At 46.0% G+C, this 14,492-nt stretch overlaps 1 protein-coding gene and 1 long non-coding RNA gene across 3 annotated transcripts in view; both read right to left on the reverse strand.

The window, feature by feature from the left end:
* The window catches only part of LOC307218077, a 136,905-nt gene that overhangs the window by 4,808 nt on the left and 117,605 nt on the right, over positions 1–14,492 (reverse strand). The window lies entirely within an intron of this gene.
* Positions 247–14,492, reverse strand: part of VAPB (VAMP associated protein B and C) — a 47,045-nt gene continuing 32,799 nt past the window's right edge. For both annotated transcript variants that reach the window (XM_079979976.1, XM_079979975.1), the window contains exons 4-7: positions 10,176–10,279; positions 6,716–6,796; positions 4,915–5,091; positions 247–3,024 (exon numbers count right to left, since the gene is read on the reverse strand). In XM_079979976.1, the coding sequence (XP_079836102.1) occupies positions 2,866–3,024; positions 4,915–5,091; positions 6,716–6,796; positions 10,176–10,279 (521 nt within the window). In that variant the 3' untranslated portion in view covers positions 247–2,865. The remainder of the gene's footprint in view (positions 3,025–4,914; positions 5,092–6,715; positions 6,797–10,175; positions 10,280–14,492) is intronic.

Raw genomic sequence — 14,492 nt, forward strand, 5'->3', positions numbered from 1 at the left:
AATGCTGTCCATCCATAACTTCTGCAGATAAGACTTTTTTTCTATTTGTGCATGACACGTCCTCTTCAAAAAAAGCTAAGTCGCATTCTTACTTGAGTTGCTCCTTGTTATGTGTTTGGAAATAAAATTAAGTTAGGAAAAAGTGGTCATCATCAAAACTAGGCAACTTAACGTCTCGTTACGAACAATTCACTTTCGCAGCTTTGAAGCACAAAATGAAGCAATCAAAACAGGGACGGAACTCCATTCGTTTGGGGGTAGATTTATTTGATTTTTTTTTTAAAGATGCTACATAGTCAAACAGGATTGGTCTTTTTGTTTTTAACAGCATAGAACTAATTCCTACTAATTTTTTTCCCCTACATAGACTTATTTTTATATACAAAAACAGTTTTCCTGACCGCTGTTTCCCCCAATGTTTAGATGGTCGAAAGTGAGAATTATGTCGTGCCCAAAGCATCAAGAGGAGGAAGAGTCCATCGTTACTACAGCAACAAAAGGAAAATTTAGTTCTATTCACCAACTTTGAACAGGTGCCTTTTCTCTCTTTTTTAACCATTTATAACAGTAGTCAAACTTCTGTGACGGTAAAGGAAACATGAGATGAAATACAGTCAGCTTGCAACTTAACGTGCATTTAAACTTAAAAACAAAAAAAATTAAAGAGAGGGGGGCACCAGCAATCCCACCTGCCACTGCAGTGAGCTTGGCAGAGCATTTGGAGGTGCAAGGGACTATGTGTTTTGAGTATATGAGATTTTGGCTTCATGAGCTATCCCTGGAACGTAAGTTGAGAGTTGACTGTGTATTAAATAAGTTAAATATGCATTAAACATTTGGATATAAAGGACTTTAACTCAGCTACGTGAACCAACAGCAAACAGTAGCTTGGTCCCCTTTTAGAACGAGGCATTGACCCTCCTCGCCCCATGCAACCTGCCACACAGGTGACTGTCCAGTGGCATTTTCCACATTGTTCAATGGGGCTGGCATTCAGCTCCTTTCAGCTTTCCATTGACTGGTATGTTAATACCAGTGGTGCTAAACCAAACGTACCCAACCTGGTGCCCTGCGGGTGTTGCTGTTCTCCCAACTCCCCATCAGCTTCAACCAGCATGGCCATTGGTCAGGGATGAGGAGAGCTGGAATCTAGCAACAGCTAGAGAGTGGTCGAAAGGAAGGCTGGTCTAGACCTATCATCCCACAAACGAGACAACCAGGTTGCTTAAGATTCATGACCTTTGCCCCCAAGTTCTTCCATACACATGTCCCCTTTTTAGCCAGTTATAGTCCAACAGACTCTTCTTCCTTGGGTGCAGCACCATTCAAGAAAGTCAGCACTAAACAGCTGATGGGCAAAGGAGGAGCATGTTATTTCTCTCTTGAACTGAGCTGTTGAGAAACAGAGAATGCCCCAGAGACTGAACTAAGCTGTGCTACTGATGGGCACAGAACAGCAAGTCCCATTCCTTCTCAGGTCCAGGAGACCAAATCCCTGACAGCCTTTCTTCTAGGTTCAGGACAGAAACCTGATCTCTAAAAGCTTCACGAGAAGGTAAATGGCAAAAGGCTGAAATAAGGTCATGTAAGTGGAAAGACCCCCCCCCCCATGTGCAATGCATTATGAGGCTAAGCTTGTGAGAGTCTGCCGAGGGTGCAAGCAAGCAGAGGAGGAAAGGTTTGCTGATGGATGCGACAAGCGGAGGATGCAAAAATGATGCGATGGATGAGGCAAGAGGTGCATGGTCCCCATTAAACATGATGCCATCTTAACTGGAAACACAGATGGACAGGAAGAAACTATTTTAGCAAGACGGGAGGGTTCAGATACAAAATGCGATGGCTCGTTGCAACGCTCCTCTTTCCTACAAAGCCTGGCTAAGAAAATCACACCCGCAGTTCAAATCGGAGCACATCTGGTGCAACACGTTGAGTTGACCATAGCTGGAGAGTAGGCTCCGTGTGTTTCCAAACCACCACTGGCAATTAGGTTTCCTCACTGCTAGACTGACATGAGCAAAAAAGCATGTGGGTGACCCTCTCGCCTTCCACTCCTCCTGCTACAGCCTCCCAAATCTTTTGGTCGCCCCTTTTATATACATAAGACTGGCCAGGGCCAAATTTCAGAAACCCGGTGCTGCTGGCACCCTTCTGGATCATGACCCTGCTCCAAGTCCTCTCTCCCCTCTCCTCATCTTCCAAGCTGCCCAGTTAGTGGTTCACAGCTCCTGCAAATGACCTAGAGAGGCAGGGTCACACTTAAAGAGAGTTCAGGGTGAATAAACAGCTGCTTGGGGAGTTACACTGCTGAGACCCAAGTCACACCCACTTGACAGAACTGTTAAAATTTAAGAGGAGGAGGAACGGTGGGTTAGCCTATTTTACAATAACGCCATCAACCTCACCTGCCTGAAAGCCAACCTCTAAATAACCAGAAGGATCTACTCTTTTTCAACGGAGGAACTTCTTCTTTTCCCCCCTCCAAAGAAGAGAAGTCCAGTAATTGGGATGAAGGTCCAAGAACTCTTTGAAGTTTAACTTTAAAAAAACAAACAGAAAAACCCACACACACACACACACACACAAAATGCACCTTTATAGTGTTAAAATACATGATTTTGTCCTCACTGCTCGCAATCAAGATGTAACTCGCCTCTCTTCTCCTGCTTAGCTCCTTGTACGTTTTATGCTTTCTAGAAGATTATGTTATGTTAATGTTATATTTGTGCAGGGGTAAAAATTTAAAAGGCAAGACCTGTGAGATGTCATACATTTTTTTTTTTTTTAACATTTGTTATGAATAAATTTAATACCAATGATATGGCAGATCCATCAATCCAATTTACAATCCTCAGCATGCTGCCTCTACAAGGCGATTTTCCCTATAATGACGCCAATGATGAAGAACAGTACCACCAGGGCAAGTAATCTAGTACTGAGCCCCTCTTCCTTCACAGCAGGTGCTGAAGCAAAGCCCGGGTGGTTTGTCTGGGGCGCCTTCCTCATCCGCAGTCCATCTTCTTCCTGCAGCAAGGATCATTTATGGAGATTAAAAATAAATAAATAAATGCACTGAGCAGAGGTGTGCATTAGAAGCTCAGCCGCAACTCTGTGCTGAGATGTAAACAATCTGGGGTGAGATAATGTGCTCCCTTTTCCAAGCAGAAAACTCGCCTCTGCCAGGCCCAAAACAGACCTAAAATGTAACCAGGGTTCCTGCTAAACCTGGGATCCGAAAACAGTTCCTCCCCCCCCCAGCTGGATTGATCAGGAACTGCAGTCAGCTCTAACCTCTGTTAATGCAAGTGCCAATGCTATAAGAAACCATGGGCAGCCAGGAGAAATTTGGACCAGAATGCAAGTGATGGGAAAAGACAGCACACGATCCTACAATCTGTTACTAACAGATTAACCATGGTTTAAAAAAAAAACCCAGGTCTTCTAGTTAAGCTTGCTAGTTACTCATTTTGCCATCATTCACTACTGCGGTAGATTATATCCATTAACCAAATTCACAGATTCACTCAAATAATTTCTGCCCTGTTCTCTGGCCAAAAGGCACCTAGAGTGGCTAACAACTGTCTAATACACAACAATAGATCAGGGTAAAGGTAAAGGGACCCCTGACCGTTAGGTTCAGTCGTGACCGACTCTGGGGTTGTGGCGCTCATCTCGCTTTATTGGCCGAGGGAGCCGGCGTACAGTTTCCGGGTCATGTGGCCAGCACGACTAAGCTGCTTCTAGCAAACCAGAGCAGCGCACGGAAACGCCGTTTACCTTCCCGCTGGAGCGGTACCTATTTATCTACTTGCACTTTGACGTGCTTTCGAACTGCTAGGTTGGCAGGAGCAGGGACCGAGCAACGGGAGCTCACCCCGTCGTGGGGATTCAAACCGCCGACCTTCTGATCGGCAAGTCCTAGACTCTGTGGTTTAACCCACAGTGCCACCCGCGTCCCTTAATAGATCAGGATAAGGCTAGGTTAAAACAACAAAAAGCTATTGTTTGTTTTAAACCATGGCTTAATTGTGAATATTCCTGCCGCTCACCTTCTCCCAATAAGCCATACCCCAGAACAAGCATGGTACGGCTTATTGTGTGAACCCTGATTGTGGTTTATTTCAAACAAACCATGATCAGTAAACCAGAAGTAAGCCAAGGACAACGGACCTTGGCTTATTTCTGGCCTACCGCTTGTGGTTTGTTGGAAACAAACAAGCTACAGTACAGTGGTGCCTCGCAAGACGAAATTAATCCGTTCCGCGAGTCTCTTCGTCTAACGGTTTTTTCGTCTTGCGAAGCACAGCTATTAGCGGCTTAGCGGCTTGAAGAAAAAGGAAAATAACTCGCAAGAACTCGCAAGACATTTCGTCTTGCGAAGCAAGCCCATAGGGAAATTTGTCTTGCGGAATGACTCAAAAGACGGAAAACTCTTTCGTCTAGCGAGTTTTTCGTCTTGCAGGGCACCACTGTATCCGATGGCACAAACCATACCGTGTCTTGTTTGCACTGGGAGACACAGCACAGCAGCACCCAACATAATGAAAGACTTAAAACAAACTATGGGTTGTATTCTATGTAGGCTGCACCAGTGCAAGGATTTTCCTTGCGAGAGGGAAACTTCTGCCTCTCCCCCCCCCGTACCCCCTAAATCTCTTCTTGGAGTTCCCCCAGCCCTGGCAGGGAAGGAGAGGGCAGAATTCCTGTTGCACAAGCAGGAATCCTTGTACTGGCCTCCACCAGCACAATAGTTTAGCTGAATGCACCTCTGTTACTTAGGAGTAATGCGTGAACCAGCATGAAACAAATCCCCAGCTGTTACTGAACGCCCAACAAAAACACAACTATGCCAGGCAGTTTGCAATACATGCCAATACTTTAACTTTGTCCTAAGTGTCAATAGGTTCACCTTACCTTAAATTGTTTATTCTCCTCTCGTAACCTCTGAACTTCTAACTGAAGCCTCTTACATTCTTCCATTACTTTCTTAACTTCGCTGTCATCCAAAGAAGAACTTAATGATTTAGACATTACAGAAGATTCTGTCTTTGTTGCAGCTGTGGATATAATTTTATTTATTTCTACATCATGCTGTTGAGACAAAAACAACAACAACAGAAAGTTTGTTTTCATTTAGGGCACTTCAAATCCTATCATTCCACCTCTTTACAAAGCACTTAGGACAGCCAACAATCTCAGTCAGCCTTCCCCAACCTAGTACATTCCAGATGTTTTGGACTACAACTTCCATCAGCCCCAGGGAGCCGGAACGCTTTGCATATTGTATCTATGGCTATTTTTGAAATCCCATTGCCCCAGCTACTGTTCCCTCATCTCTGGGTTGGTAGATGGAGAGTTGTGCTTGTGTGTGAGACAGAGATGCCAAGAGCCTCCTACAGATACCTATTCTACTTGAAGTCTTAATGTTAGTGCTTTAGGTAAAAGGAATATTAAGTTTCTAGGGATATTTGTAATTGCTGCCCATTACAACTGCCCAGACTCCTTTCCTTCCTTATTCTCTCAATAGTTCCCAGCCTCCATTATTTTTCACATAGTACACAAAGACCCAAGTTCTAAACATGGGTTCCTCATTGCACCCATTTTGCAATGGGTGACAACTGCGATTACAAACAGGGCCCAAAGATTTGAGCGACCAGCCAGGCACAAGGGTATTTATGTGTTCAAAAAGCAAAGCCAGAAGTGTCCAGGAACACCTCTCAGATTGTTGGAAGTGTCCTGTGTCAAGCTGGTGAGGTAGCCCATCTAGATGGAAAACTATGATCCTAGGCCTCCACTGCGTTGTGCGACATCTTCAGGAGAAGGCAAAGGAATAAACCCTACACAAATCCAGAGTCCAGTCCCTAAGGCAGTTGGATGGCGTCTTGTATGCCTCTTTCCGGCAACTCCTGCAGCCAAGCTGGTGCTAAATGTATTGCTCTGCTTTCCTTTGGACCACAACAGTGACTTGTTCTCTGGGCAGCCCAGGGCCTCCATACACACTGCCCAGGCTTGAGGTCACTTCGGTGCTGCAAATGCAGCAAGAACAGTGCAGGAGGCAGCAGTTAAGCTAAACACAGCCTTCCCTGGCAACTTGTGGGACGTTCTATTTCTTATCTGACGCTGAAATTGCATCACAATCTGGAATACTAAGAGCAATGGCTAAAGCTACTATTTGCTGCCTAGTCTCCTGCCATTACAACTTTTACAGATTAAAAGGGGGAAAGCAGAAACCTGGAATCCATAGGCTACTCTAGTGCAATATGCTGTAATTCCACCTTTTACATTGTTAGAGGACTAAGCGCCAGAAAAACCACCACCATATACCTAAAGGCATGGCTGTGACTTCAGAATTGCAATGCACAATCCTATGTAAAGCACAGGTGCAGCTTTAGTAATGATGTGCCCATGACATGATTCTGTGTGAGAGAAGAAAAAGCAGGGAACATACTGAAGAAAATCAGCTTCACCCACAGTAAATCGATCATGTTTAAATCAATTTTATTATAATCTACAAAAATATTTTAAATTGACTATAAAAGTGCCTCTTTGCTGGGAAGATTTGTTTTGAACATTTAATATAGTTTCTGAATAAACCACAGCCTTATGTTTGGGCCTTGAAATATATAGCTGGTTTAAGAGTCTAGATATTTCAGACACTACCTTTTACTTATAAGCAGCAGCCGTGCCAAGTACAGAAAGTAACAATTGCACTCACGGGTTTATCGTTTTCTGCCGGCAGCTCAAACACACATCTAAGTTTTGAATCCATGAGTTCCTCTGGCTTTGCTTCTTTCCACTAAAACACACAGAACGGAAGAAAAAGTTAATTTTAAAAGAATGACGTCTTCTTCAGTACTATGCAGTTTGTTTCCCCAATGTCTCTCCAATGTCCAAGAAACCTTCCAGAAGCAAAGTGAAACCCCCCTATTTCATGGATCACTCGTAAAAATAAATAAATATGGAAATGTCTATCTAGCATTCTGAAACACTTCTGAGAAAGTTTCAGAAGGGCCAATAACAGGCTTTAATGAATCTCCCAGCCATGACAAGAATGGTGTCATCTTCTGCTGAATGATGAACAGCCGGCGTTTCCCTCCAACTGCGACGCTGCAGAGATGGGTGAAGATAGCTGGGAAGTCGTGCAGGGACGCCTGCTATCTTTCCACTTGAAGAGACTTGACTATGAAGTGCCAAAGTGCCCCCCTCCTTGCTCCCTAGGCCTTCTCTGCTTTGAAGCAGGAATGGTGGGGTGGGTGTTGAATTAGAGCTGGCTGGCGGATGCCCACCGCTCCATGCAACTCTTTGCTAGCGGATTTGGGCAGGGAGAATCATGAAACTGCAGAGTTGGAAGGATCATCTAGTCCGGGGGTCAGCAAGGTTTATCTTGCCTGGGCCAGATCAGTCCCACGGAAATCCCTCCGTGGGCTGGATCGATCGCGTGCACCCCCGCGATTTTCGATGCCTGCACCTGCACAGACACGATTTTCAGTGCCACGGAAGCGAGTCGCCGCGCCGGTTTAGCGCAGCGCGCACCTTGGTTTGGAGGCGGCTTGTGGGCTGGTCAAACGACCTCCACGGGCCACTTCTGGCTCATGGGCCTGAGGTTGCTGACCCCTGATCTAGTCCATCCCACTGCAATGCAGGAATACACAGCTGTCCCATACAGGGATTGAACCTGCAACCTTGCCCTTATCAGCACCATGCTCTGACAAGTTGAGCTATCCACTTGGATAAGAGGGATTTGCCTGGGGAGAAAGGGGTGAGGCTTGTTCCTACAGATTTTGGCTTGGCTTATTGGCAAACAGTGAGCGTTCGGATGGAACATTCACACAGTGTGCTCCCAGATGGCACAGGGTGAACCAAACAGGCTAGTTCTGCTTGCATAAGGTTTTGTTTCCCACGAGGAGCACATGCCATTGAGCAAAAATGCAGTGGGACTGCTCTTAGCTAGGCCAACTGGTTCCACCTATTGTGCTTGGCTGTGGGTTGCATGCAATGTGCCCCAGAAGCAATCTGAACATCGCAAGCAGCAGGGCTGTTTGCTTCTGGTAAAGGGCAAAATCCTTCACAAATGCAAGCCACTGGGATTAACCACAGCCTCCCACAGAGGTGGCACCCCCTAGATAACAAGTTTGCAAATTAAAGAACAGGTAAATGCTGTCATTTTCAATTTGTGTGTGAGAGAGAGCGTTATTAGGACACTGGCAACTGCCTTCCAGATTATTTCAAATGACCTGCTCAATTCAAGGGGTATTTTGGTCTGTTGACCAGTTCTCATAAGCAATGTTCATTCAAAGTTCATGGTCAGGACCATACTTTAAGAGTTAAATATATTTTAATGCTACAAGCTGGGGTCAAAAGGACATGCTATTTATACAACTGATCCACATATTCTTGTTTTGGTTCCAAAAAACATTTTAGCTTTTTCAATGTAATTGGCGTTCTTTTTACAATCTTAGGCTTTGCTGCTTGTTTTTTGTATTTATACTGCTCTCCTGCTGCTATTAGAATATTTTGCAGCTGCTTTTGTGCTTTACAGATTGAAGATTTGTTGTTGGCAATTACATTATGAGTGAACATCATTGGTTGTATGCAATGAAGTTGCCCTGTTATCACGAGGGGTTCCACTTGTGTAATGGAACTTCCCCTCCCTCTGATCTCCCCATGGCCTGCAACCTGCTTGGGAGAATTGGGGGAACCCACAGAACAGATCTGGGGGCGGGGGCGGCAACATGAGAAGAGGAAGAGAAAGTCCTGTTGCACAAGCAAGATATTCTTGCACTAACGGAATGACTTCGTTGGATATAACCCTATGCTAATACGCTGTGAGCCACTTTCGGAGAGTTAATCCCTGAAAGGCCGTCCGTAAATATTGAAATAAATAGGTAAAGGTAAAGGTACCCCTGCCCGTACGGGCCAGTCTTGACAGACTCTGGGGTTGTGCGCCCATCTCACTTAAGAGGCCAGGGGCCAGCGCTGTCCGGAGACACTTCCGGGTCACGTGGCCAGCGTGACATCGCTGCTCTGGCGAGCCAGAGCCGCACACGGAAACGCCGTTTACCTTCCCGCTGGTAAGCGGTCCCTATTTATCTACTTGCACCCGGAGGTGCTTTCGAACTGCTAGGTTGGCAGGCGCTGGGACCGAGCAGCGGGAGCGCACCCCGCCGCAGGGAGTCGAACCGCCGACCTTTCGATCGGCAAGTCCTAGGCGCTGAGGCTTTAACCCACAGCGCCACCTGCGTCCCGACATTGAAATAAATAAATGTGCATAAATAAATTGTAGACTTGCCGCTGGGCAAGATTCATCTGTACTTTTCACAGCAATACCATCCAACTCTAGCAACAGATGCAAAATCCGTAGGTATTAACCCCAACCTAATATGGATAAGGGTACCCTAAATTTTCCGATGTGGCTCAGCCAGCACTGCCTTCCTCTGCGGAGAATACGAAGCCACACCATTCCTACATTATGCTGTAAGGGTATTCTAGATGTGGGGGTGACATTAGTGCACTTGCGGCGTTCAAGCATGCCACAGGGCCAACATTATTTACAAATCCCTCTTGCTGGTTTGGTTCATGCTAGAGATGTAAAATGTCCAGAAATGTTGGAAGCTGTGGGGGAGGGAGGAATTTGTTTTGTTTCTTCATCTTTTAAAGAAGAAAAAACCTGGGTTCTGTTTTTGCAAAAATTTTAAAAAGCACACCCCACCCCGCCCCCAAGAACAGATTTAGGGTACGCATGTGGGGACGAGAGGGGATGAAGTTCCATTGCACCTGGGAAAGTCCTTGCACCAAGATAATGTGTTTGCAGGATACAGCTCAAATATGCTTGCAAAGTCCAGTTGCCTAACTTGTTTTCCTGAAGTGAATAAGTGAGCAAATAAGATTTCTCCTCAACAGACCTCTATGAATCTTGAGGCATCGGCACTCTCAGCAAGATTGCCAGTTCAATCAAAGGTATCCAGATTGTCTATTTCAATTTTCATTTCTTGAAGGTTGTCTTGACTTCCATTCCAAGCCCCCACCCCCTTTTATACCGCTAGGTGCTCCGCCTTGTCTCGCTATTACACTGTGCCCTTTAAACAACTCGGCGGCTCTTGTTAAAAGGCTTTCTGCCATGTTATTCACACAGAAGAAAAACGCAGCACCTTGATAAGCCATTTCTCAATACTCACTACTGCTTCCATGTCTGAAGTATCGGGGGGTGCGAACATCGACTGAACCATGAACTTGTGTTTACTTTTTTCATTAGGGTCGTAATCAAAAGGCTGGAGCATCACTGAAAAGAGAAATCATTGCCATTAGAACTGCAGCCATTTATTATTGCCACGATTGCATCTTTGCTCGTCCCCAGAAGCAATTCCTGGCAGTGTCGATAGATGCAAGGAAGCTGGGAGCACCACATTAGTTTCAGAAGCTTAACCCCAGTTGCACAATGAAAATGCTTGAGCTTTTTTATACTTGCAAGCTACAGAATTATCAAGACTTGTGCAGCGCAAGGGCATTTGCCGTGACTGCTGAATGGGAGAAGGGAATGCGGTTAGAAATACATCCACTTTGTGTAGGAATGTTATTTCTTGGGTGGCATTTACTCAAATTACCCCAATAAGCTATTGTTTGCAGAGACCAGGTTCTCACCTCTGAAAAATGGAAAGCTGTTACTTCTTTTTACAAACCGTTAAGACAGATGCTTCATGCCTCCTCCCCTCATGCATGGAGGGAAGAGCGCACAAATGCTTTGCTGCAAGGATAATCAAACAAATGCCCTCTCCTCTTCAGTGAGCTCATGAGGGAATAGCAGGGCCTCTCCTGTTGACTGCACCCCTCCCATAGCGACACACCTACAGGAGAGTCCTCCCTAGCAGCTAAAAGCAGTGCTGCTGTGTCCACATCAAGGAAAAAATGGGTGATTGTATGCGCCTCGAGTTCATACACAAAATGTCCTTATCTACCTGCAATTTTCAGGGCGACTACGTTGCATCCCTCCAGATGCTGCTAAACTATAACTCCCACGAGCCCCACCCAACATGGCCAATGTAGTTTAGTTGTAGTTTATAGAGTTGTAGTTTAGTGACCTAGACAGTCACTAGACAGAAAAGTAACTTCTTCAATTTCACATTTTTCACTATTATCATCTGGTTTATATCACTTCTTTTCTCCCATATAAATCCTGGTCCAATCCACATTTCCAGTTACAAGCATCCACGGATGATTACATCTGAGGGCATAATAGCTTTTCTGTTTGAGGTCTCCGGTAAAATTATCTCCCCCCCCCCCAAAAAAAATGGGAGGTCTTTGGAGTCGAACATAAGCCTGGCTACAGGTTTGTGTGTCGTTTCTGCTAGTCAGGGCCAATGTGTAAAGTATTTGAGTTGCCGGCATAAACAATTCCTTTGCTGCCTGTTCCACCAGTTGTCACAACCCCAGGCATCTGGCACAAACCACGGCTAAGGGAATTCTACAAAACACCCAGAATGGAAAATTTAGGAACTTGTCTGTACAGTGTGGTATAAGGAACTATGGCATAGTGTGCTGTCTGAACCCAGGCTCCTGGTTCCTCTCTCCCCTCGCTAACCACAAGCTGTGGCCCAGAACCTACATGGTCAAGTCATGCTAGCAAGTCACAGCAAGGCTTACCATGTCCGGCAACCCATGATTTTCTACAGCAGCTTAGGGTTTTGTTATGTAAAGAACGTGCAGTAATGCAGCAAGGAAAAGCCAAAGCTAGGAAAGACAACAAGGCCAAGGCTACTATGTGAGGGGTGCACACATACTAAGTTGTTGCTAATAGCAACAGACTACATTTTGTTTAAAGAAAAAAACAAAAACATGTTTTAAGAGTACAGAACATTCAGCTTTTCCAAAGCTGAATCTAGGGCTTGCAACAAGCATGTCGCAATGAGACGTTTGGCCAAGCCCTGCCTGAAAATCTATGCAATGTTCTATAGTCAAGGACACATTCCAGTTCAACGTGCCTTTTCCACTTCCTGCAGATCAGATATGCCGGCTCAACTTATTAGACCTTGCACACCAGTCTCCACACAGCAAGCGGCATATAAACAGATGTGAGCCCATCGCCCAGCTCCTGCTGCAAATCACAAGGCCCTAATCCACTTCTACTCCGATGCACCTATGACAGGGGGAAACCCCTGCTGCATTTCCCCACGTTCTTGTATTGGAAGCATTCGAGAGATTTTTCACGCCAACAGGAAGTGCGAAGAGATGCGTGGCTGCCGGGAGTCTATGCAGGGAAGAAGGACCGGGTAGAGGAAAGGAGCTATGCAGGGACACAGTGTGGGGCAGCCCCGGCTTTAAGAAGCAGGGTGGTCATTTGCACCCACCCAAAGACGTCTTTTGAAAGCATAAGCTGGTTCCTCACGTTCTGCAATTTCACAGGGGGATCCCAAGATATGCAAGTCAGTAAGTGTAATGGTTATAAGGGGTTATTTGTGCGTAAGTTGCCATTACTTTCGGCTAGATTGCCTGGCTAACCATGCCTCGGCTGACAGCCTTTCACTCCGTGGCCGTTCAGTCGCTTGCAGAATCCGTCAGTGGGTGTTTCTTGAACCTCTTCCAGCATAAGAGCTGTTTGATGCCAAGTCTCCGCCTACTCTCCCTGCGCGGAACTCGTCTGCGCAAGTAAGGGGAAGGCAGAAGCGTGTCCACGCTCTCTCCACTAGTCTCTGGTGAAGGGTCTTGGAGACCCCTCTCCGAATCCTCCATCTCCCTCCCTTCTCTACTGGTGTTGCGCTGAATTCCTTCCCCTCCTGCATCGCTCGGGAGCCTTGCCTCCACCTCTCGATCCGATGTCAGTTCCCTGACAGTAAGCTTTTGAGTTCTGAAGAATTCTTCAGCAGGCGAAATCATAGGATTGTAGAGTTGGAAGGAACCTCCGAGAACCATCAAGTTCAGCTCCCTGTGATGCAGGAACATGCAGCTGTCCCTTATGGGGATTGAACCTGCAACCGCGGTGTTATCAGCACCATGTTCCAACCAAGTGAGCTTGCATGCTACTTTTAAGCAAGAGGTGGTCGGGGCTGCAGCACACAGTCCCAGTGCTCTACTTGTTTTTATTATGGCTTGTTAGCTGCCCTGAGCCCGGCCTTGGCTGGGGGCGGGGGCAGGGTATAAATAAAAATTATTATTATTACTCTAGCATCCTTGGCAATGCTGCGGTTCAGGCTGGGGTGCCCTTTAAGGACTTTGGCACCATCGCCTTGCATGGCTTATCAGAACTGAAAGTGGATTTCTCCTAGTCAAGAGGAGATCAAAGCAGAGGACCACAAACAGACTGAGAGGGACTGTCGAATTTCGCCAGTTGTAGCAACATCCTAAGTAGTTTTTAAAAAGCAGGTATTTAAACATTTATCTACGCCCCCGCCCTCCAGTTTAACCAAAGCAGCAGAACCAGTAAAATCCATACAGTGGTACCTCGCAAGACGAATGCCTCGTAAGACGAAAAACTCGCAAAACGAAAGAGTTTTTCGTTTTTTGAGTTGCTTCGCAAGACGGATTTCCCTATGGGCTTGCTTCGCAAGACGAAAACGTCTTGCAAGTTTGTTTCCTTTGTCTTGCAAGTTTGTTTCCTTTTTCTTAAAACTGTGCATTCACTTCGAGGAGCAACTCATAGCACGCGGTGTGGTAGCCTTTTTTGAGGTTTTTGAAGACTTTGGTGATTTTTGAAGCTTTTCCAAAGTCCGTGCTTCGCAAGACGAAAAAATCGCAAGACGAAAAAACTCGCGGAACGAATTAATTTCGTCTTGCGAGGCACCACTGTATCTGTTAGCGAAACCTGGAAACTGAAGGGCCAGGGCACATAAACAGGTTGCCACTAGATGCTGGGGGGGGGGGAAGAGAGAAGACGTTTGGTGCCAGGTGAGTCTCTGGGGTGTCCCAGCCTGAAAAGGCTCTTCTATTAAAGGAGACGTGTCTGCAATCATCCAATGAGGACTGAGCGTAAGGGTGTGAGAAACAGAAAAACAGGAAGTGGGGAGGGAGCTTCCTGGAGTGTCCTGAATGGTTAGCTGGCACCCTGGCCAGAAGGACTCCACACTGAATTATTTTTTTTTACTGCAGGTTCCTCTTGTATTCTGTCATTCTGGAATCCAAAGGCTCCCACGGTCTTCTGAAGACCCCACCCTTCCTTGCATCAGGGGAACTTGAGAAGAGACAATTATAGCAAGAGCAGCACAGCGAAACACTCTGAAAGGGAAAAAGGGCTGAGTTAAGCAATTCCGTGACAAATCACAAGAACATGCACGACAGATGTGCTGACAGTGCTGTTAATACACCAGCCATTTCCTAAGAAACTGAAGTGCAGGCATGCAACGGACTCCAGAGTCTCAACAAATAGGGATTCTCTCCTGGGCAATTTGCATTCCAGTTAAGGATAGCTTCAAGGGAGCGAAGAAGAGCGAGCTGCATTTCTAAGCGGGATCGTCTAAAATTTATTGCATGATTTCTGCTGCTAACCATCGTGATGCTAAGGAACC

Source organism: Podarcis cretensis (genome assembly GCF_951804945.1).
Source record: "Podarcis cretensis genome assembly, chromosome: 6".
NCBI lineage: Eukaryota > Metazoa > Chordata > Lepidosauria > Squamata > Lacertidae > Podarcis > Podarcis cretensis.